At 39.7% G+C, this 22,286-nt stretch overlaps 1 protein-coding gene across 1 annotated transcript; it reads left to right on the forward strand.

Annotated features, from left to right (window-relative positions):
- Window positions 1-18,224: 18,224 nt before the first annotated feature.
- Window positions 18,225-19,526, forward strand: LOC128743468 (protein spaetzle-like). The gene has a single exon (XM_053840059.1). It carries the CDS (start codon window positions 18,518-18,520, stop codon window positions 19,196-19,198), a length of 681 nt encoding a protein of 226 aa, XP_053696034.1. The 5' UTR covers window positions 18,225-18,517; the 3' UTR covers window positions 19,199-19,526.
- Window positions 19,527-22,286: the final 2,760 nt, after the last annotated feature.

The raw sequence follows: 22,286 nt of genomic DNA on the forward strand, positions 1-22,286 counted from the left end.
CCCAATCACCCGTTTCCGCATCTCGCCCATCACTATGAAAGCTGTACCCAGCTCGTATGTGTTGCCGCAGCTCTGGTAGATGTTATGTCCATCTCTGAACGTACGTACCGTTGAGCTCTTCCAGCACACCTCCTGCAGCGCTACGACGTCGAACTTGCGGCTCTTCAATACGTCGGAGAGCACTCGAGTACTCCCTTGGAAGTTGAGAGATCGGCAGTTCCACGTCCCGAGTTTCCAATCCATAGTCCTTTTTCGTCGCGTGGGTCTATTCCGATTGTTCCAGTAAGAATTTATTTGTTCTTCGTTTCGTGCTTTAGTATTTTTCGTGGTTATGGCTTGCAAAGCCTGCTACACCAACCCCTGTTTCGCCGGAGGGCCAACGAAGCTCGAAAGGGCCCTCCTTTCCTGTCAGCATACGACCTTGGCTTCCACCGGAGTTGGTTACCCGATCTCCACCAAAGTTGCTCGTACCCCGGTTGGTACCACGAGGAGGTAGGAATAGGAGTTGCTGAATAAGAGGCTATGAACCACTGTAGGGTCTATTTTATGCCTACACGTGCACAAGGCACTGATGGTACGCATTATTCAGCCGTTTACCAGTTTTTTTTAATAAAATTAAAGCAGCCATAAATTTTAAGACATTTTTAGATGAAACCAATTGTAACCGACGTAGAAATGCTTCTATTTTTTTTAGAATGTACTGTAATTTGCAGTAATTAGTTGACTCTGAGATGAACCGGATTATCCGGTGGTATGTCAAAAACTAAATTTTATTTAGAACATTTGTTATTTCGAACTCATACTCTTATAATATTGTTAATCAAACGTTGCTGTCTCGCTATGTTAGGGCGGTTTCGAAGAATTATCGATTGACATTTTGATTTTCAATCCATGTGCCTCGCAGTACCGGAAAGTTACCTGATATTTCACACCTTAACAGGTTGTACTAGATAAATCTAGATAAGCACGCTAGAATATGTCACTCATCCGTGGAGTGGAAAAATCTCCTCCTAGCTGGTAGCGACTTCCAAACGTTGTCACTTCATTTACGCCCGTTGCTTAATGTATAAAGCAAAACTTTTTCAATTCCGGGCACACCTTCACCATTCTTGGCTGTGTTTCGCGCCGTGACTGGCTTCTGATAATGTGCAATTTTCAGACGCGACGCGCGAACGTGATTCCAGGGCGGCACGCTGCTGCTGAGTATGCCGACCGGCTTCGGTGCTGTAGAGGAAAGTTTTCTTCCTTTCGTCGAAGATATTCCTTGTCTCTATTGGTTCTACTTTTTACCGGAGAAAAACTCATCTAGTCTGTGTAGTGTTAGTGTGTACACCAAAATGCTCAGCAGCCAATCGTTCGGTTCGTCTTGCTGATTCGTCGGACCCACTGTCGGGTAAGATTGGACGGTCTCAGGTGGGAACGTCTAATTTATGCAAATTGAAAATCATAATTTATTTCACTTTGGTTCGCAAGTTGTCTCCCAATATAACAGCCATCCGCACGGTATAACCAAGCTGGCCAGTGGATTAACAGTTTGATAGAGAAGAGTGATGCTTGTTGCGACACCTGCCATGGGCAATCATTTTGGGGAAAATTATGGTTTAAGTACTTTGAATTGCGTTTTCTATGACGAAGAAACATGCTTATTGAGTTTAGTGTCGGTTATATCGGGCGTGTGGATTAGGTTTGATTTGGGATTAATAGGATTTAGGCGATGGTTGCTGCTGAGTACAATCCCAGGTGCACATTTAAAGTGTTTTGCTTGGTTAAACTGGAACGATGCCTTTTCTCAACAAATGAAATACCTACCTCCCCCGAGGCTATCATCTGAGCACAGGTTAATGCAAGTAAATTCCTTTTTGGGTTGATGTCATGCATGCATTTGAAAGCCTTCTATATCAGCTACCATGGAAACTCGAAAATCCGATCCAACAAGGAAGCAAGCTCAAAAGTTGTGGAGAAGCCAAATTGACCGAATGCTAATTTTATACCTTTTCGGTTGGACAGTGTCAGAACTAATCCGTTTGAGGCAGTTTCCGACCAGACCATTGCGCCATTGTACGACATAGCAAGTCCCCGATGAAAAGGGTCACTTTTAATATTGTCAAATAAATTATATTTAGCTCAAACCAACTGAGAATATCTTTTTGACACTGAAATCTTTCGTACAGGAGGCTATTTCGTACAAGAGTTAAATGATTGAAATGGTCGTGTTGAAAGTTTGTTACTGCTGTTTCTGATTTGGAAATTATTTTTTCTATCATTTCGTTCTGCAATTTGATTCGGCTGTCAATAAAACTCTTAGTCGATAAATTTCTTAGCTAATTTTATTTTTATTTTATGTACTGAAATTACTTTTTGTGTGTTTTCATTACACGAATTTTGGAATCTATGTATTAGTTTTACGAGAATTTTAGACGACAGCTTTTCACGCGAATTTCGGGATTTACGTGTTCGCAATTTTGGAAGTTACTCAGTTTTTTACGCAGAACTGTTTTCTGTTTTCTGTTTTCTGTTTTCCGTTTTCTGTTTTCTGTTTTCTGTTTTCTGTTTTCTGTTTTCTGTTTTCTGTTTTCTGTTTTCTGTTTTCTGTTTTCTGTTTTCTGTTTTCTGTTTTCTGTTTTCTGTTTTCTGTTTTCTGTTTTCTGTTTTCTGTTTTCTGTTTTCTGTTTTCTGTTTTCTGTTTTCTGTTTTCTGTTTTCTGTTTTCTGTTTTCTGTTTTCTGTTTTCTGTTTTCTGTTTTCTGTTTTCTGTTTTCTGTTTTCTGTTTTCTGTTTTCTGTTTTCTGTTTTCTGTTTTCTGTTTTCTGTTTTCTGTTTTCTGTTTTCTGTTTTCTGTTTTCTGTTTTCTGTTTTCTGTTTTCTGTTTTCTGTTTTCTGTTTTCTGTTTTCTGTTTTCTGTTTTCTGTTTTCTGTTTTCTGTTTTCTGTTTTCTGTTTTCTGTTTTCTGTTTTCTGTTTTCTGTTTTCTGTTTTCTGTTTTCTGTTTTCTGTTTTCTGTTTTCTGTTTTCTGTTTTCTGTTTTCTGTTTTCTGTTTTCTGTTTTCTGTTTTCTGTTTTCTGTTTTCTGTTTTCTGTTTTCTGTTTTCTGTTTTCTGTTTTCTGTTTTCTGTTTTCTGTTTTCTGTTTTCTGTTTTCTGTTTTCTGTTTTCTGTTTTCTGTTTTCTGTTTTCTGTTTTCTGTTTTCTGTTTTCTGTTTTCTGTTTTCTGTTTTCTGTTTTCTGTTTTCTGTTTTCTGTTTTCTGTTTTCTGTTTACTGTTTTCTGCGTGTTTTCAATTTTTTTCTACTGAAGTGCGAACGTTTGTAGCTTTTTCTGTTGTACAAACCTCAGTTCAGCTTAGCTTTCTTTTGATTTTTAAATCATGTTTTGCTGTTAAAATACTACGAAATGGCAAGGGGAGTCAGTCCGGCAGGAAAGGCAATTCAGATGCATATTTCATTCCTATTTGTTCCACCTAAATAGTCAAATCAATGACAAACGATGGAGCCAAACTCTCCGGTTGACTCAGAAGAAGTGGATATATTAACACTGGCTTTTGTTCCACCAGAGAATCGTTTGTCATTCTTGCATGACAAGTGGTGAAAATATGTATATTAAATCGCATTAGCAACATCGTTCGACTGACATCATCAACGTGCAGCGGCGAAGCTCTCTATGCTGTGGCACTAAGTGAATTGCAAAACGAGAGCCTGCCTGTTGTATCCTTCCATCGCTATTAGCCGGTTAGTTAGTTTCCCCTTTCGAATAAAACACGTTCACGCTCCACTATGCTGCCCGTGTTTGTTGACACTAAATATCGGCTCGGTTGTCATCCTTGGAACATCCTGTCCAATAGGCTGTAATCAAACTATTTTTTTGAAACGATGGTTCTACAATTGATGAAGGGACGGTAGGGGAAAGAAATGAAAATTTTTTTTTTTTTTTTTTTTTTTTTTTTTTTTTTTTTTTTTTTTTTTTTGGTGAAGGAGGGGGAAGAGCGGAAAGGAAGGGGGGGGGTATTGGTAGCTATGCTTGACAAGTAGTCATTTTGACTCCTACCTTTTGTCCAATGCTATTGGAGCATTGGACAAAAGGTAGGAGTCAAAATGACTACTTGTCAAGCATAGCTACCAATACCCCCCCCCTTCCTTTCCGCTCTTCCCCCTCCTTCACCAAAAAAAAAAAAAAAAAAAAAAAAAAAAAATTTTCATTTCTTTCCCCTACCGTCCCTTCATCAATTGTAGAACCATCGTTTCAAAAAAAATATTAATATATGTATGACCTCATTCCAAGGTCAAGACTAAAACCTTGAGATTAGTCTGTAATCAAACTGATTTGGTGGATGACACCTATTTGGTAGAATCTATGTGGTCCAACATATGGTGACGGGACGGTTCGTGAGGCGCATTTATTTCGTATATATGTAAAGGACATGCAGTCTAGAATGAAGTTTGACATGGCGACAAAAGCTTTTATTTGCGGTTGAGGAAAGAGGATGAGCAAGAGCGGTTGGATTAACTCTCTTGTCTTTAATGTTGCATGGCTTCCAAGTAGCTTTTGTTAGATAACCGAAGACAGCCTGTGATGCGATGTCAACTGGAGCAGTATCATTGTTCCACTTGCATATGTATCCAGTGGACTCGCACCGATAAGGATAGCTCACAGAGGTTGAGTCGTTTGGCGAAAGACTACAACTGTGCAGCAGAATCGCATAATGAAAAGTTGCCGTTTAAATCTTTGTCATCCATGGAAACTGCACGTTCGAAGTTGCATTGGTGAAACCGTATATTTTCAAACGGTGGTTAAACATTGACACGTGATATAATTGAGCAAATAAAATTAAACCGTACACCACTAGAGGCAGGTAAGCTTAATAATTGTTTGCTGCTAAAACTCTATGCTGCTCCAGTGATGCTGATCTGCTAGAATTGTGTTAAGTTAGTAACGGTCACCGATATTTAATTATGTTGCGAAAGGCTTCCATTATTCTCCAATTTTCTTGAAATAATTATGCGATTATAAGAAAATTAGTACAAACATAGGTCATACAGGTTCTTGTTTTACCGTTTCAGAATGTTTTCTACACAGATTCTTTAATGTTGTAGGTTCACCAGGACTCAAAACCACTGGCTGCTGTTGCTTTTTTTCGCGTTCATTTCCATACTACATAATCCGTGCATTGGAGTACTTTCAGCTGAGAATATATTTACCGCCGTCTCCAAAGAAGCTTGGAAATCCGTTATAATAATTAAAGGAGATTTACTAGCGGGATAAAACAAAATTGTCATTTGTTGCGGTAGTAAAAAGGTGGCTTAAACATAGAGAGAGAAAGAACGGGAGGGAAAATGAAAGTATTTGGATGAGGTTGGCAACAGGTGCTACTGACCCAATTAGGTAGTACTTATTCACGAGATTTTGAATGTTCAACAAGGTAAGAGGTATTGCAGAGGAAATGGCCTATTTCGGCCTATTAAGCAACAGTCTGAACAATTACCATAAATAATGATAAAATTATTATTTGTCACTAAAATATTGTCCTCTCTTTGAAGGAAACTCTGACTAACTGCGCGCTGCGCATATTGGTCATTCTACACGTCTATTTCTTCAAACTACTAATTTTATTAGTAACAGTGTGAATATGAAGATATCACTTCGTCGTTTCATCTTCGATTTTGTCAATTTTGGTTGTCTGTATGAGATATTTTGCACCAAATTTCAGACCTATATCCTAGTGAGAACTAGTTAGTCCAAGAATTGAAGCCATGAAATGATGGATCACGTCATAGTCCCGATGAGACCTAAACCATGTTGATTGCCAACATCAATTAAGCGTTTATTATCTACACGCAACAGGGTAAACCTCTTTTGGGTTCCCTGGTACTGTGGTATAGAAGGTAATGAAAAAGCAGACGAGTTAGCCAGATCTGGATCTGCAATGGAATTTATAGGTCCCGAACCTTTCTGTGGGGTATCCAATAGTACGTGCAAGATGGAACTAAAAAAATGGGAAGAGAATCAGTTCATATTGAACTGGAATAATACTCTATCAGCCCGTCATGCAAAACGGTTTATTAAGCCAAATGCCTCAATCACGCAAAAACTATTGAAACTTTCAAAGAAAGATTTGAGTACCTTTAGCGGAGTGGTTACTGGTCATTGTCCAAGCAGATATCATCTGAAGGTAATAGGAAAGCTTAATGATGATAGATGTCGTTTCTGCAATCTAGAGTGTGAAAGTGCTCATCATATACTGTGCGAATCCACGGCATTATTCAATAAAAGGCGCAAATTTCTTGATAAAGGACTATTGGAGCCTTCGGAAATATGGGCTAGGTGTCCTCAGAAAGTAATACAATTTATTTTCAACAAATTACCATGTTGGGATGATGCCTTCAATTAAAATAACAATTACCGTCATCTGGGGCGAGATTGTGCCAAAAAAGCATATATTTTTGTTCTTTAGCTCAGTATACACACAATTTGGGAACCAAGTTGATTTCAAACCTGTCAATATAAACTAAATTGTTCAATTAACAACTACCGTAGAAATGGTTTAGTTACAATGAAACCTAATTTTACTGGAAGTGCATGAACTTTGGCACAATCTCACCCCTTCTAGGGGGTGACATTGTGCCAAAAACATAAAGTTAAGCTCAAAACCTAAACAGTGAAAATTAGCATGTTTATAAACAATACAGATAAATATCAGTATAAAGTAGTTCACATGGAGCCGTCCATGAACTAAGTGGACTATTAGGGGATCGGCCAAAAACAACGCATCATACTAAAAGTATGAACGAAAATAACCCGAAAATAACTAAAAATGAGTTCGTAGTCAATGGACAGCTTTTATATAGCCAGTAGCGTTTTTAGGGTTAACAAGGGGGAGATATATGAAGGGGCGTATCCTAAGGGGGCATTCCTATTTGATCATTTAACAAAAGTAACCATTACTTCGTTCGAGAACCAGCGGCCGCAGAACATGTGGTCTATCCCACCCCCTCCCCTCCTTAAAACTGGCAGTTTATACACGGTATAATATATTCGTCTTATATTAGAGTGTTTATTCAAAGTATCTGAAATTTCCAGAGAAAAAGTAAAAATTAGTTTAAATTATTTATCAGACCTATGATGCTGTTTGCTCCAAAATGGATGATGCAATCTAATCTGTCAAAATACTATGCTCAATAGTAAAGAATGTGAGTGTGCTGGTGTATACTGACGTATTTTTGTTGTGTATGTGAAATCCACAATTGGAGCGATCATTATGGCTTGGCACAACCTCACCCCCGCGAAGCTCGAAAAGTACAAAGTTTCGAAAAATATTATTTTCATAATCAAAACTCATCCAACGCATAATAACCTTTCAATACATTGTAAATGATTAGTTAATATACCTTCAAGATACCAAGTTGATGCGATTTCTTGTTTGGGTTGGTTTATGTGGGACATTTTTACAAGCGTTATTTCCGCGTATTTTTGATCGCGACCTTTGAAACCCTGTTTAGACTAAATAGTTTGCTAATATTATCTGTGTTCCATTCTATGTTATAAATAAATATGTTATGTTATCATCATTTTGAATTTAGGTCACCAGTTTCTAAAGATATAATAAATTTTCACAAATAAACATTTTTGGTTTTTGGCACAATCTCACCCCCGTGGCACAATATCACCCCGGATGGCGGTACTAAACAACATAGTAGCTGTTCATAAGTAAAGGCATATAGCAAAAGAGGACACACCACAATAGATCACAGAACTGGTCGCAGTGGTCCAAGGGATCCAACAAGGAAAACAAAAAAAAGCGTATATACTACACTATGCTTATGTGACTAAAATCCGGAATGTTTTCACACTTGGCTAAAAACTGTTGTTTCTAAGGTATAATATAAAATTGTTTTGTTTACGCCAATTGTTTATTGAACGTCTGGAATGACATCTTCGAACTATCTATAATATTATTTGATACATACACACATGAGGTAACGATATGCAGATGTCAGCACCCTGGTTAAAACCTCAAAACTTCTTCTTCTTCTTCAGCAGCATAGAGCCGGGGTGGCTCGTGCTGTTTCAAGCACTCGTCTCCATTCAACTCGGTCTTGGGCCACTCGTCGCCAATTTCCTAGTCGTCTCAGAAGTCGCAAATCGCTTTCGACCTGGTCGAGCCATCGTGCACGTTGGGCCCCCCTGTTCCTGGTGCCGGTGGGGTTGTTGAAGAGGACTATTTTCGTCGCACTGTCGTCCGGCATCCTTACGACGTGTCCGGCCCACCGTAGCCTGCTAACTTTCGCTAGATGTACGATGGGAGTCTCCCCAAGCAGTGCCTGTAGCTCGTGATTCATACGCCTCCGCCACTCTCCGCTTTCAGTTTGTACTCCGCCAAATATCGTCCGCAGCACTTTCCGCTCAAACACGGTAAGGGCGCGTATGTCCTCCGCAAGCAGCGTCACGGCTTCAAGTCCATAAAGAACTACCGGTCTAATAATGGTTTTGTACATTGTTAGCTTCGTGCGGCGGCGTATGCTTCCTGATCGTAGCGTTTTACGAAGGGCAAAGTAGGCCCGATTTCCCGCTTGGATGCGCCGCTGGATCTCCTTACTAGTGTTGTTGTCCGCGGTCACCAGCGATCCCAAATACACGAACTCCTCTACCACTTCTAGTTCGTCGCCGTCAACGGTTACCGTCCGTGGGAGGCACGCATTTGTTTCCTTTGAGCCTCTTCCTTTCATGTATTTGGTCTTCGACGCATTTATTTTTAGCCCAATTCTCCTAGACTCCACTTTCAGTCTGGCGTAGATTGCCTCCGCCGTCGCAAAGTTCCTGGCAATGATATCGAAGTCATCTGCAAAGCCTAGAAGTTGGCTACTCTTTGTAAAAATCGTGCCTCTCGTTTCGATGCCCGCTCGTCGGATCACCCCCTCAAGAGCGATGTTGAACAGCATGCAGGATAGACCGTCACCTTGTCTCAACCCTCGTCGCGTCTCGAAGGGACTCGAGAGTGTCCCAGAGATGCGTACGAAACACATCACTCGATCCAATGTAGCTCTGATCAGTCGCGTCAGTTTGTCCGGAAAACCGTATTCGTGCATTATCTGCCATAGCTTGTCTCGATCGACTGTATCGTATGCTGCTTTGAAATCAATAAAGATGTGATGCGTGGGCACGTTGTATTCCCGACATTTCTGCAAGATCTGTCGGATAGTAAAAATTTGGTCCGTAGTTGCGCGAGCCCCCATGAAACCCGCTTGATAATTCCCTACGAAACCTTGTGCTATCGGTGACAACCGGCGTAACAGGATCTGGGAGAGTACCTTGTAGGCGGCGTTTACCAGCGTAATACCACGATAGTTGCAGCAGTCTAGCCGATCACCCTTTTTGTAGATGGGACAAACCACTCCTTCCATCCATTCCTCCGGTAGCTTTTCCTCCTCCCAAATCCTAGAAATAACCCAGCGTAGAGCCTTTGCTAGCGTTTCTCCGCCATGTTTATAAAGCTCTGCCGGTAGGCGGTCCTTCCCAGCGGCTTTATTGGTCTTCAGCAGCCCGATTTCTCGTTTGACTTCTTGGAGATCAGGTGCTAGGACATCACTATCTTCCGTAGCACTTTTGAGTTTGGTTCACCTTCTCATAAAACTTGCGCGTGTCATTAGCTCGGAATAGTTGCTCTAATTCTTCACGATCTCTGTCCTCCTTTTGGCGCTTTTTTCTCCTCAGGATCGTGGTCAACTGGTTCCTAGCTCGTCGGTACTTAGCCAGGTTCTCTCTAGTGGCAATACTTAGATAATTTCTCCAAGCATTTTTTTTCTCTTGTTGGCATTCCCCATCAAACCAATCATTTTGTGTACTCCGAGGCTCAATACCTAGTGCCGCGGTAGCGGCCTCTCCGATGGCCGAGGGTATTCTGCCCTAACCGTCTTCGAGGTTTGAAGCACCTAACTCCTCGGAAGAGGGCAGTGCCTCATTCAGTACTCGCGCGTAGTTCTCGGCAGCTTGTGGGTTGTCTAGCTGCCTGATGTTCAGCCGAGGAGGGCGACTTTGACGTGTCCGGTATACGGTGGACAGCTTTGAGCGCACATGTACTGCTACTAGGTAATGGTCAGAATCAATATCCGCACCCCGACGGGAGCTTACGTTCGTGATGTTAGAGAAGAACCGGCCCTCTATGAGAACGTGGTCAATTTGGTTCATTGTACGTTGGTCAGGTGATCTCCAGGTGGCTTTGTGGATATCCTTGCGCGGGAAAAAGGTGCTTCGGATCACCAGGCCTCGGGAAGCTGCGAAGTTTATACATCGTTGGCCGTTATCGTTTGTGTCGGTGTGCAGACTATGGGGTCCTACCACCGGTCAATACATTTCTTCCCTACCGACCTGGGCGTTCATATCCCCGATGACGATCTTGATGTCCCGTGACGAGCAGCTGTCGTACGTTGCCTGCAGCCTCGCGTAGAACGCTTCTTTCTCATAGTCGGGTCTACCTTCGTGCGGGCAGTGCACGTTAATGATGCTATAATTGAAGAAACGGCCCTTTATCCTCAATACACACATTCTCTCGTTGATCGCCTTCCAATCAATCACGCGATTCTGCATTCCGCCCAGCACTACAAAGCCCGTCCCCAGTTCGTTTTAAGCGCCACCGCTCTGGTAAAACTGGGCCTTTCCGCCACGGATCTTCCATACCTTCTCTCCTTTGCGACAGATTTCCTGCAGAGCTACGATGCCGAGTTTGCGGGGTTCCAGCTGTTCAATCAGCACCCGCTCGCAACCTGCGAAATTTAGCGATCTGCAGTTCCAAGTCCCGAGTCTCCATTCGTCGTCCCTATTTCGTCGCCTAGGTCGATGCCGAATATTCCGCTCCGAATATGCTTGAATGTTGTTAGTTAAGTTTAGTTTAGGTGTGTAGCCGTACTGGGGCAACACTACCGAGTCTCGCGATGGGGCTGCCATCTCATAGTGCCGAGACGCACTATACCTCCTTCCCGGTTAGTATACGACCTTAGTTTCCACCGGGGTTGGTTACCCGATCTCCGCTAAGGTTGCTCGTATTCCGGCTGGTACCACGAGGAGGTCGGGATCGGAGTGGCTGGATAAGAGGCTAACGACCACTATGGGGTCTATATTCCGCATTATCCAGCCGTTTACCAACCTAAACCTCAACACTGCAGTGGCAAATTTACACACTAGCACCCTCTGTTATGCATGTTGCGGAGTAGCTTGCATTTGCAGGGTTTTATGCTGTAGGGTTTTGTACATTTGAATGGTTTTATACTGAAAATTCAAAGCAACAATCGCGCGCCGCGGTGTGGCCATGTTGCGAAACATGCTTTTTTGAAAAATGAGTGGTTTTTGAATGGACGATGGAATTATCGCGAGTGTCTCGTCTGTTTGTCTGTGGTTATAGGTATCATTTGGGTATTTCGGTCATACATTCCGCTTATCTCTTACTTACTTACTTGGCCTTACGTCTTATGACATGACCTGCTGCATCACGCAATTCTTCCATCTTTTTTTTCTTGTATGGACTCATCACTGCGACCAGTATCGTTTTATCTATTGTGATATCGCCCGGGTGTTTGCTGTATAACCCGCACTGCATTTATTTTTGCTATAATCGCTATTGAGTGAGCGATATGCTTGTTGAATTTTATGCGTGCTTTTGTGTAATTGGGTACCCTTTCTTCAATGCTTTTCTTTGCTTTACCCACCTCGTCCCACCTGACAGCGCTGTCCCCAATTATAGCTCTGGTGCAAATAAGGGTCTCATTTTTACACTGTCAATATGCCATATCGGGATACCATAGAATTCAGCATGAAGGAAGAGTGGTGAGGGGCCTGAGAATAAACCCATGCAAAAGTCACTTTGACATCGAATGGCCTGATTCTACTGAGATTGGAACCCATGACCATTCGCTTGTCAAAGCAGACTCGGTAACCTTGCGGCTACAGAGCCACCCATCTAACTCGGTTCATAGAAATTGGTCTCCGTGAGGTTCCGCGGGCATCTTAGCAGAATTTCGAATACGGGAATATTGTGATAGATTTTTGTTATACACTCAAGTACTTTTTTTACACGGTTTGTTTTTTCGAATATTGAGAACGGGGCTATTTAGGGACCATTCATTTATTTCTCAATACGTTTGGGAGAGGCACGACATTCGTCACGTATTTTGTAAATGATCCCTAAATTGCACCGTTCTTGAGTAATCGAAAAAAATAAACCGTGTAAAAAAAGACTCGAGTGTATAACAGAATTAAACGGAAAACTTTTTCTTCAACTTGTAATGTTAGGGGTTTTTAATTTCAGGTGAATTTCAGGGGATTTCTGTCTGTCCGTATGTTCCTTATAGAATCGAAAACTACTGAGCCGATCGGAGTGAAAATTTGCATGTAGGGGTTTTTGGTGCCAGGGAAGGTTCTTATGATAGTTAGAGACCCCTCCTCCCACTAAGACGGGGGAGCTCCTATACAAATGAAACACAAATTTCTGCATAACTCGAGAACTAATCAAGCAAATGGAACAAAACTTGACATGTGGGTGTTTTTGGAGACAAGAATTTTTTCTATGATGAATTGAGACCCGTCCCCATTTTAGGAGGGGGGGGGGGGATACAAATGAAATACAAATTTCCTCATAGCTCGAGAACTAATTAAGCAAATGGATCCATATTTGGCATGTGGATGTTTCTAGGCATGAATTTTTTCTATGATGAATTGAGACCCCTTACCTTTTTAGGAGGGGGGATCTCCCATACAAATGAAATTCAAATTTCCTCATAACTCCAGAACTAGTCAAGCAAATGGAACTAAATTTAGCATGTGAGTGTTTTTGTAGGCAAATTTTTTTCTATGCTGAATTGAGACCCCTCCCCACTTTAGGAGGGGCTCCTATATAAATGAAATACAAATTTTCTCATAACTCGAGAACGAATTAATCAAATGGAACTATATTTGGCAAGTGGGTGTTTTTGGAGGCATGAATTTTTTCTATGATGAATTAGGACCCCATACCTTTTTAGGAGAGGGGGCTCCCATAAAAATGAAATACTAATTTCCTCATAACTCTAGAACTAATCAAGCAGATGGAACCAAATTTTGCAAGTGGGTGTTTTTATCGGCAATTTTTTTACGGTGAATTGAGACCCCTCCCCTCTTTAAGAGGGGAATTATGATCTCTCCCCCTTCAATAGTGGGGCGGCTTCCATACAAATGAAATACAAATATCCTCATAACTCGAGAAGTAATCAAGCAAATGGAACCAAATGTGGCATGTGGGGGGCTAGGAAACAGGAATTTTTTTATGATGGTTTGAGACCCCTCACCCCTGTGGTAGGGGGATAAGGACTCTCATACAAAAAAAAAACAGAAATTTTTGCGTAACTCAAAAACTAATCAAACTCGAGAAATTTTAGACTCTTTCATAAAACATTAGTCAATAACAAGACCACCAAAAACTATCAGTAGTAACATTAAATGATTCAGGGCGAGACGGACACAGGCCGCGAGTGTTGCCGGTGACCTGCCGTCGGAAGCGCCGGGCACTGCGGGGGGCTCTATCATCTCTATCTAGGTTTATTTATTTTCCTAGATCTACTGACTTCTATTACTTTCCTTCAGTTGGGTCACCCCTGCGAAATGGTACTTTCTACGAAAAGATTTTCCGTGACATGGTACGTCCTGCGTAAGGTATTTTACGAAATGGTATTCTGTGAAACTCTATATTCCGCGTTATGGTCAACCGAGAATCGGTGTTCCTCAAAATGGTATTCGGCGAAATGGTTTGTAATGATGGCGAATATTTAAATGCTATCCGCTTTATTTTATCAGGCTAAGCAATTGGAGTAGTTGTTTTGTTTTGAGGGTAGTTGGTGTGAGGGAAATTTGTATATTGAAACACCCATGAATTCCCCAGAAACTTGCAAAACTCGAGATTGTGACAAAGGCCATCCGAGTTTCACACGGTTTATGTACAACACAGTTTAATTTGTGGCAATACGAAGTTTGTCGGGGCAGCTAGTAAATGTATAAAAAATAAACATATAAACAAAAATTTGATGTATAAAAATAAATAGAAATTAAAAACCCCTAACAATAAGAGTTGTAGAAAAAGTTCTCCGTTTAATTCTGTTACATAACAAAAATCTATCGCAATACTCCCGTTTTCGAGATTCTGCTAAGACGCTCAAAGTAATGACTTTTAATTACTTAATAATAGTTTGCTTTTCTTACTAGTCTCTTGCGATGCAAGTAGAGCAAAGTTTTGGGTATAACCGTCTTTAGGACATTACCCTTCTTAATTGACAGGCTTCGCAGCCGGTTATTAGAGTACATGACAATTACAGGGCTAGTGTAAGGATCCTATTAAACTCTAGCAGTACCACACAGCCAAGATTAGTATATACGATGACTGGCTTGTTAGATTAGCATCGTACCTTGCTGCTAACAGGGCGATGGGATCTTGGAAATGCAAATTAAGAAATGAAGACGAAGAAACTAAGAGACAAATGACTTGTTTTAAGATCAGTTTTGAATGTACATTCACTTTAATTATATCTCGGTTGCCAGTTTTTCCAACTTTTTATTGTATAAAGCAAAGCCTGGGTGCTACATTCCGTTATCGAAACTTGACCTTCTGTTTTTATACGACAGACTTCGCAGCCAGCTGTTAGAGTGCAGCACAATTGCACGGCCAGTTGCTACGATCCTATTGACTCTAACAGCCTCTTCCAGTCGAGATTCGAACATATGACGACTGGCTTGTTAGGCCAGCATCATGCCTCGAGACACTGGGAGGCCTATTTATTGTATAGCAGTACGAAATATGGCTATTTTTTACCTACATCGTTCATTAACTCGCTCTGTATAGAAGAATCGTGTTCACTTTCTTCTGCAAAAGTGTGTGATTGTAATAGATGCAAATGTTTGCAGAACATTATTTTTCCCTAAATCACATAGTTTTGAAGCTACAGTGAAAAATCCGATTTTTGAGGGTCCGTCATGAAATTAATATCTCAAAAACTGTGATACTTAGAGAATTACCGTTTTCAGCAAAAAGTTTCATAATAAGATTATCAAAAACTTTCCAGAATATACTTTAGCTCTATATAATCAAATTAGAAAGGTACATTTAGCAGCGCCACCTGTTTTTGAGTTCCGAACTAATACTAACCACCAGTCGTTGCGTCTATTGATATACAGAAATTCTTCCAAAGACGCCATATTAAAAAAAAACGCTACGAAAAGAGTTATTAAAAAAGTTCACGATTCCGAGCAATCAAACCACTGTCACGCTGGGAGGAAATGGGTTGACTAGTGAATTTTTCCAAACGCAACATAGCAATCCTTTGGGTGTTGGAAATGTGGGCGGTACATAATGGGACCAAACCTCAAAAATGCGATTTTTTACTGTAGCGTAAAATGCATAATTTTTCAAGGATGATGTCTTTGGAGTAGTTAATCGATAAAATATATCGCATCTTTCTACATTATTAGGGTGATCGTGATACACCTGTTAGGACGCTACATATAAATGTTTGTTTTTGTAAATGCTGGACGTATATATAATATAATATAGGGTTTATTTCTTATTCACGTCGTAGTAAGTAAAGCCATTCTAATTTTCATCATTTGTTAAATGGATATGAATACTCCAAAAGTTCTTGTGCTGAATGGACTAAAACACACTTACCTTCCAATTCGTGAACTTTGAAATCACTGAAAAGCGATTATTAAAGCATATTATTGAAATTACGCAACTGACTTTATTTCTTAAATTCGTCGTACCGTTTTAAAATCCGTCCATCGAAATTTCTCATCGTCCGAACTAAAAATCACAACAATGTTTATGAAGCTAACGCGCATGTATTTGTGTAGGACGGCATGACAAATGTTATTCTGCAAAATTTCTGCAGGTCAGGCAAGTTTTCCTGGCTGTAGAATAACTACAATGCCTTGCGTGAGTTATTTTCATTTATGAATGACGGAAATTAAAACGATTATAGTCGACATTTTCTTCTTCGTCGCACGAAAAAACGTAGGAAATTTGGCTACCAAGTCTTTCGATGAATTCAAGTCAAGTCTTAGAAAAGTAGTTTAAGCCCAAGGCTTTGTTTTCTGTTGCTGGTAACCAAATTTAACGATTTCTTTAAAAACAACACTAAATAATCAATTCTGCTCCATAACTTTGTATATAATTTTTCAAATGTTCTGTGAAGTTATTCAGTACCTATATTAAAATATTGAATACTATTATTGGAAAATACTTTATTTTATCTACAAAAACAAAACTTCCATCAACAGTAATCCGTAACCTCGGAAAAAATCAATTAAAAATTGCGGAGTTTGCTTTGGGGTTCGGCTGGCACTTTAACTTGAACATGGATTTAGTGTTGGACTCAGACTTAGACTTAGACGGGTATGTGATTAATGGATGATCTCCATCTTTTCAGCCAGACGCATGATGTAGCAGAATCAAATGTTTAGCTTGTACGGATATCTTCCCAGATACGATATCTAGCCCGGATTACGACTGGACGGGTCCAACTTGGATCAATGAGTAAGAGCTAATGACGAGAAGAGACGATTGCAGAGACCTTCTTCGGTGCCAATAAGTCAATAGCAAAAAGTATGACTTTGACAGTGCCGATTTAAAATTTGCTTGAATGGAAGTATTGAACCACCAAACCCACCACCTTTCCTTGGTAACACCCATGAGCACAATGAACAGATTCAGCTCGTTAAATCGTTACCATATAATAATTAAGTCTGTAGTTACCAGTCAGTGATCTGCAAGAACAGTGCAATGTAACTTAGAATGTTGCAAAAGAAATTTGACCACCTTGTCCAAAAGTTTTAAAATGAAACTTTTTGTTTGGCGAAATGCTTCAAGATTTTTACTATAACGTTCAGCTCAAGTTCAGATGAAAGCTAAGGTCGAATCTTTTGTTTTAACCAACATGCCGCAATTGGCAAAGCAGGTTTTGGACCTAAAACGCACTCCGTTTGCGACTGTCATGTTTTCACAATAAGCAATTTTCAGTGTTCGAATTTTTTCATGTGCAACTATTAATAATCTTCTAATTTTTTGTGGCACCTTCGTAAATTGGTGCGAATTGAACTATTTGACAGTTTATCGTATGGATGCTGGATGCAAGTTAAAGACAGTCCATCGTACCAAACCGCCCATCGTATTCTACTAAAAAATTGATAGCCAGGTATTGAAATAGGCTGGCCATGCTAGTGACCTTGGTGTAATCCTAAGCTAACACTCATAATGATTGTTTCGGAAGCGACTTGGCAGCTTAGATTTTTACAAAAACTGTTCGAGACACCTGATGTCAACTGAGGCTCGGGCCATCAATAAAAATTATCATATTTTACTCTTATATTTTGAACTTTTTACTCTTTTTGTAAGTTTGATAAGTGTTTGAAGTGCTTGAATTTGAGTTTAGGTAGGTGGAATTGAATTTTGCTTACAATTCCGAAACGACCATAAAGTTTTATTAATTAAACAAATTAAAATGGATGACAAGAAAATGTAGTCATAAACACGAATTTTCACAACAGTAGCAAATGATCAACAACTCGCTCATCCTTGTGGTTTGTCTTATTTTCCGTTAATTTTTCCGAATCTAATCCCAAATTTTTACCAAACTAATTAAAAAATTAGTGAAAAACATAATTTATTTCTCTTATGAGCCTTTTGGAGCCAAATGATGACTCTCTGTAACATGAACAATCTTCTCATGTTCACGGCGTAGTGATAACTGGCGCAGATGAATTATAAAATAAATTTGTTTCACCCAAACAGGGTTATGTAATTAAATTTGACCTATTAGCACAGGTGATTGTCTGTATGTACGTTAAAACGACGTGTCTGTCAGTCTTAAACGGCGTAGCGTGTACAAGAGTACTAAAACATCTCCTTCCTATTTTCAATTTTGATCTGACTTGATTCCGTAGGTAATCTTCAAGCAGGTTTATTGGTGTGACAAAATTCACAGAACTCTGAACATACATAAATGTACTGAACACAGCAACGTGGTGTAGGTCAGATGGCGGACAAATAAAGCTGTCTTTTCTTCTCGCATCAAATGGTTATAGTGTATAATAACCTCTGATGTGCTAACAACTCTCCGTCATTGTTCTAGTCAATTTCAGTCTTGTTTTTGATCGCCAGATCGAATAGTATGTCAAAAAGGAATGGAAATAATTAGTCAAGTGATCGTGAGAAGTTTCGTGCGGCTTGAGAGGCACAGTCAGTGCTAATCGTTTATATTGATTATAAATTATACATAGTAAGCAGATTTGCACGTTTATAAACACGAAGAACTACTATACTCAAAAATAAAGGTTTTGATTTTACTAGTATCACTGTGTGCGTTGTTTTACTCAGCCAATAGCTTGAGTCGTTGATCAAACCGAGAAGTGACATCACTTGCTAAAAAGAATTAGCTGCACGGGAAGATGCAGTGTGTATCAAATTGAGCAGTATTGTTAAATTAAAGTGCGGCTTAAGTATTATAAAACTCTGTAGAATATGGTTTGGAGGATTCCATGGATTTTCTTGCGGCTGTGGAGCGGTTTGTTCTTCTTTACTGTTCATGTGAATTTGTCTTCCGACTACCGGCCACTGGTGAGATCACGAGATGGGCAATCAACAAATCAGTCTACTGGCGCTATTCCGTTGGACTTTGTCTTCCCCAATGAAGTGTTTAACAGAATGGTCGGTGTAGAGTGTCGACCGGATTTTCCCATTTGTACAAATATGGCAGACTATCCACAGCAGCTGGTTGACGAGATAGTTTCCCGCCATGAGCATCGATACGCCGAATTTTTCGGAAACGACGTAGTGATTGACAGTGAAGAAGAGATACAGCAGCGGTTCGATACATCCGACGATGAGTTTCTTTGTGATAGCGAAGAAAAGCTGGTTCATCCCAAGAGTGGCTATAATACGGGCGAAAAGTTGGTAATGATCGTCAATACCCCTAATTATGCACAAGGAGTCCGCATAGAATTGTGTCGCAATCCAGAAGAATCATGCTTTAAGCTAGAATATCTCACTTCGTTGTTCAGGACAAGTTGTAAGCAACTATACAGCTATCGTACGCTGCTGGCCATTAATCCGACGACTAAGCATCCCTACAAAGAATCCTTCAGGCTTCCATCCTGTTGTAAATGCGTAATTCAAACATCTCGTAACATGAATCTAAATTAATTATTTCCTGACGAATTTCACGTTTGATAAGATAAACCAAGTTTGTATTTAAACGATTTAAAAAGGTGTCAAGTGATATAAAATTATTAATAAGATTTGTTAATATTGCCTACAAGTTCAGTGAATATTACATAAAACTTCATAATCAACCAGCATATTCCATTGAATATTTTATGACTCGATGTTGCTTTCATTATTCATATTCAATTTAAAATTAGGAAGATTTATATTAAGCGGAGAAAATGTATTAGATAAATAAACAGATTTAGATATAAATATAATTTTTTTTCTCCCAAGGTCTGTCCTCCAGGCACACTAAGGTTTAGTAAAACTGGCTTCTTCTTAATAAAATCCGTCAAAAGCTAAATTGTACAAACAATTCAATCACAACACAACGGTATGTGATTTGTTGGATTACTGGTTGGATTATTGGTTGGAAAATCTTACTTCCCTTTAACATGTAGTTAAACTCCGATGAAAAGAATTACCAATACAATTCTTGTAAACATTGATTTATTTAGTATTGAAGTACTCCCGAAGACAGTCCTTAAGATATCTATTTTATTGTTCATGTTTCGTAGCCTGACAAGAATAAGAAAAATCATTCTAATTGAATTTAGTAAGCGCCTGTCTAGTATACTGAACTCACATTCACATGCGGAGCAAAATTGGTTCATGAGACCTAAAGTCGATGGCAGCAGTTTTTTTTACTCCACGCTGTAATTTTCCTTTTTTCGTCGAATTTCGTCCCGTTCGCTAAGTTTCTAGGAAATGATTTTAACCTTAGTCAATTGGTTTCAGTTGGTTACCGGAGGGTCCATATTTTGCAGCTTTCCGTTTGTAAGGAGGGCAGACAATTTAGCAACATGTAACCAACCCTATTCGAACACACCTCACGTACGATAATCGTTAATCTGTAGGATGATGCTGCCATTCTGGTCGGTTCATTGCATTCTCGGAATCTTTTTACGGCAAAATGTCTAGGATGTTTTCACGTGATTTGACTTGTCGGTGGCTTTTATCGATAAGAAGGGTATCGTGAAGAGTGCTCATGCAAGGTTTTAATCGTTGGGAAACGTACGATGGTATGTAGAATTTGATAATTTTAAGTTATTCACGACAGTACATGGTTATTTATAGTACCTACAAGATGTTGCTCATTGCTCAGGTTACTGGTAAATGTAACTTTAAAAGTGTTCGAGCATCATACTAAAAAAATTAGGTCGGTTGATATATAAAATATTAATAGACGCATTGTAAATTTCTGTGATACTTTCGTCGAGTTAAAAAATAAATTTTCTTCCGGAAAGTTTTTTATTCAGCAATTTCAACGATGCGTTGAAAATTGAGTCCTTTTCGGGCTGCCCACGCTTAGTCATACTCATAAGTCTTTAATTTCATCGACCATTGCCGAAATTAAATTAGTTGTCACAGTTTTACACTCACTGTTTTCATTGGTGGTAACTTTTCCGCTGGCATGCAGATGGTGGATTGAATTAAAATTGTGCTTTGAGACCCGTCCAAACCGCGTCTTATTATATCACGTCCACAATTTGTTTGAACGCTTCAGCAAATCGATTCTGTTACCTACAGATTCCGTCGGTGGTCCGAACCGGAGGGAGCTCTCCAACGGAAATCAGTGGGGTGTAAGAGGAATTGCTGCGCGAAAATCCGCTTACGATACTTTTTTGTTTCTGATGGGTTTCATTGTCATGCCGTCTTCCATACACCTGCTTTTGCAGAATGAGCCGAAACGTTCAACGACCCAGCAAAAGGGTCGCCACCAACGTTGTCAAAACAGTCGAAGGGATTATGTTTTCTTGGAAACAGGAAGATTACAGTCGGAGATGGTCACCCCCATGCGGAGGAAAATCTTCCCGTTCGTTGTTAGCAAACACCATGATGGGATGTAATGAAATTACCCACCGAATGAGCTTACCATTTTAAAGGGGAAATAAAGCAACCGAGTCACGTCTGCGATGTTTTCATGAACGATACAAATTACAGCACGGCGTTTTAAATGATGTAATCTGAGCAGAATTTCTTTGCTTTCATTACCTGTGGACCTGAGTGTTACGTGTAACCATGCCTGCAGAAAACTAGACCATCCGCAGCGAAGGTCACCAAAGAAACCTATGGAAGGGATCACTTTTGTGCTTTATTTATTCAAATTGACCCTGTGAAATTGTCGGCGCGTGAACAAGGATACCAAGCTCGGGTAACTATTACAAAAGTTGAAGTGGCAACCCCTTGAGTATAGAGAAGTGTTTTATCAAGCCCTCACCAATTAGCTCACCAGCGAAAAATCTCTTTGTTGACAATACCAATGTAAACGAAAAGCTGGGATTAGAAGCAACATTTGCATAAGAAAATTGGAATCTTTTTCCAAAAGCATAGAGGTAGCGATGGAAGATTTGAGTTTCAGTTAAGGCTTATGACAGAATATTTTTCCTCTAATTGAATTTTTTTATATTGTTGAATGAAAAGTATTAGTCAACAGCTTTATAACAACAGGTCTGCTATAATAGATTCGTAATGAGCTGAGTATATGAACCATATGAACATTAACAACATTAAATAAACATATTTAATGTAGTAGTGATTTGTACAGTACGTTTTTCAATAAAGTATATAACCTTTAATAAAAAAAATCTTGCTACGCTATAAGACAATAGAAAAGTAGTACTAGATTTTAGTACATCGCTGACCTTCTTAGAGCGACTATATACAGAGTGGCGACATGTTGTTTGCTGACTTTCCTGTTTGCTCAGTTTACCCTGTTTTCAGACTTTACTCTGTTTTCTGACTTCCCAGTTTACTCTGTTTTCTGACTTTCCTGTTTTCTCAGTTTAGTCTGTTTTCTGACATCCTAGTTTACTCTGTTTTCTGACTTTCCTGTTTTCTATGTTTTCTGACTTTCCTGTTTTCTCAGTTTTCTTTGTTTTCTGACTTTCCTGTTTTCTCAGTTTACTCTATTTTCTGACTTCCCAGTTTACTCTGTTTTCTGACATTCCTGTTTTCTCTGTTTTCTGACTTCCTTGTTTTCTCAGTTTAGTCTGTTTTCTGACATCCTAGTTTACCTAGGATC

The sequence above is a fragment of the Sabethes cyaneus genome, chromosome 3, assembly GCF_943734655.1.
Source record: "Sabethes cyaneus chromosome 3, idSabCyanKW18_F2, whole genome shotgun sequence".
Classification (NCBI taxonomy): domain Eukaryota; kingdom Metazoa; phylum Arthropoda; class Insecta; order Diptera; family Culicidae; genus Sabethes; species Sabethes cyaneus.

Coding starts and splice junctions, on each gene's coding strand:
- LOC128743468 (XM_053840059.1), top strand. CDS start 18,518: ATGGTTTGGAGGATTCCATGGATTTTCTTGCGGCTGTGGAGCGGTTTG.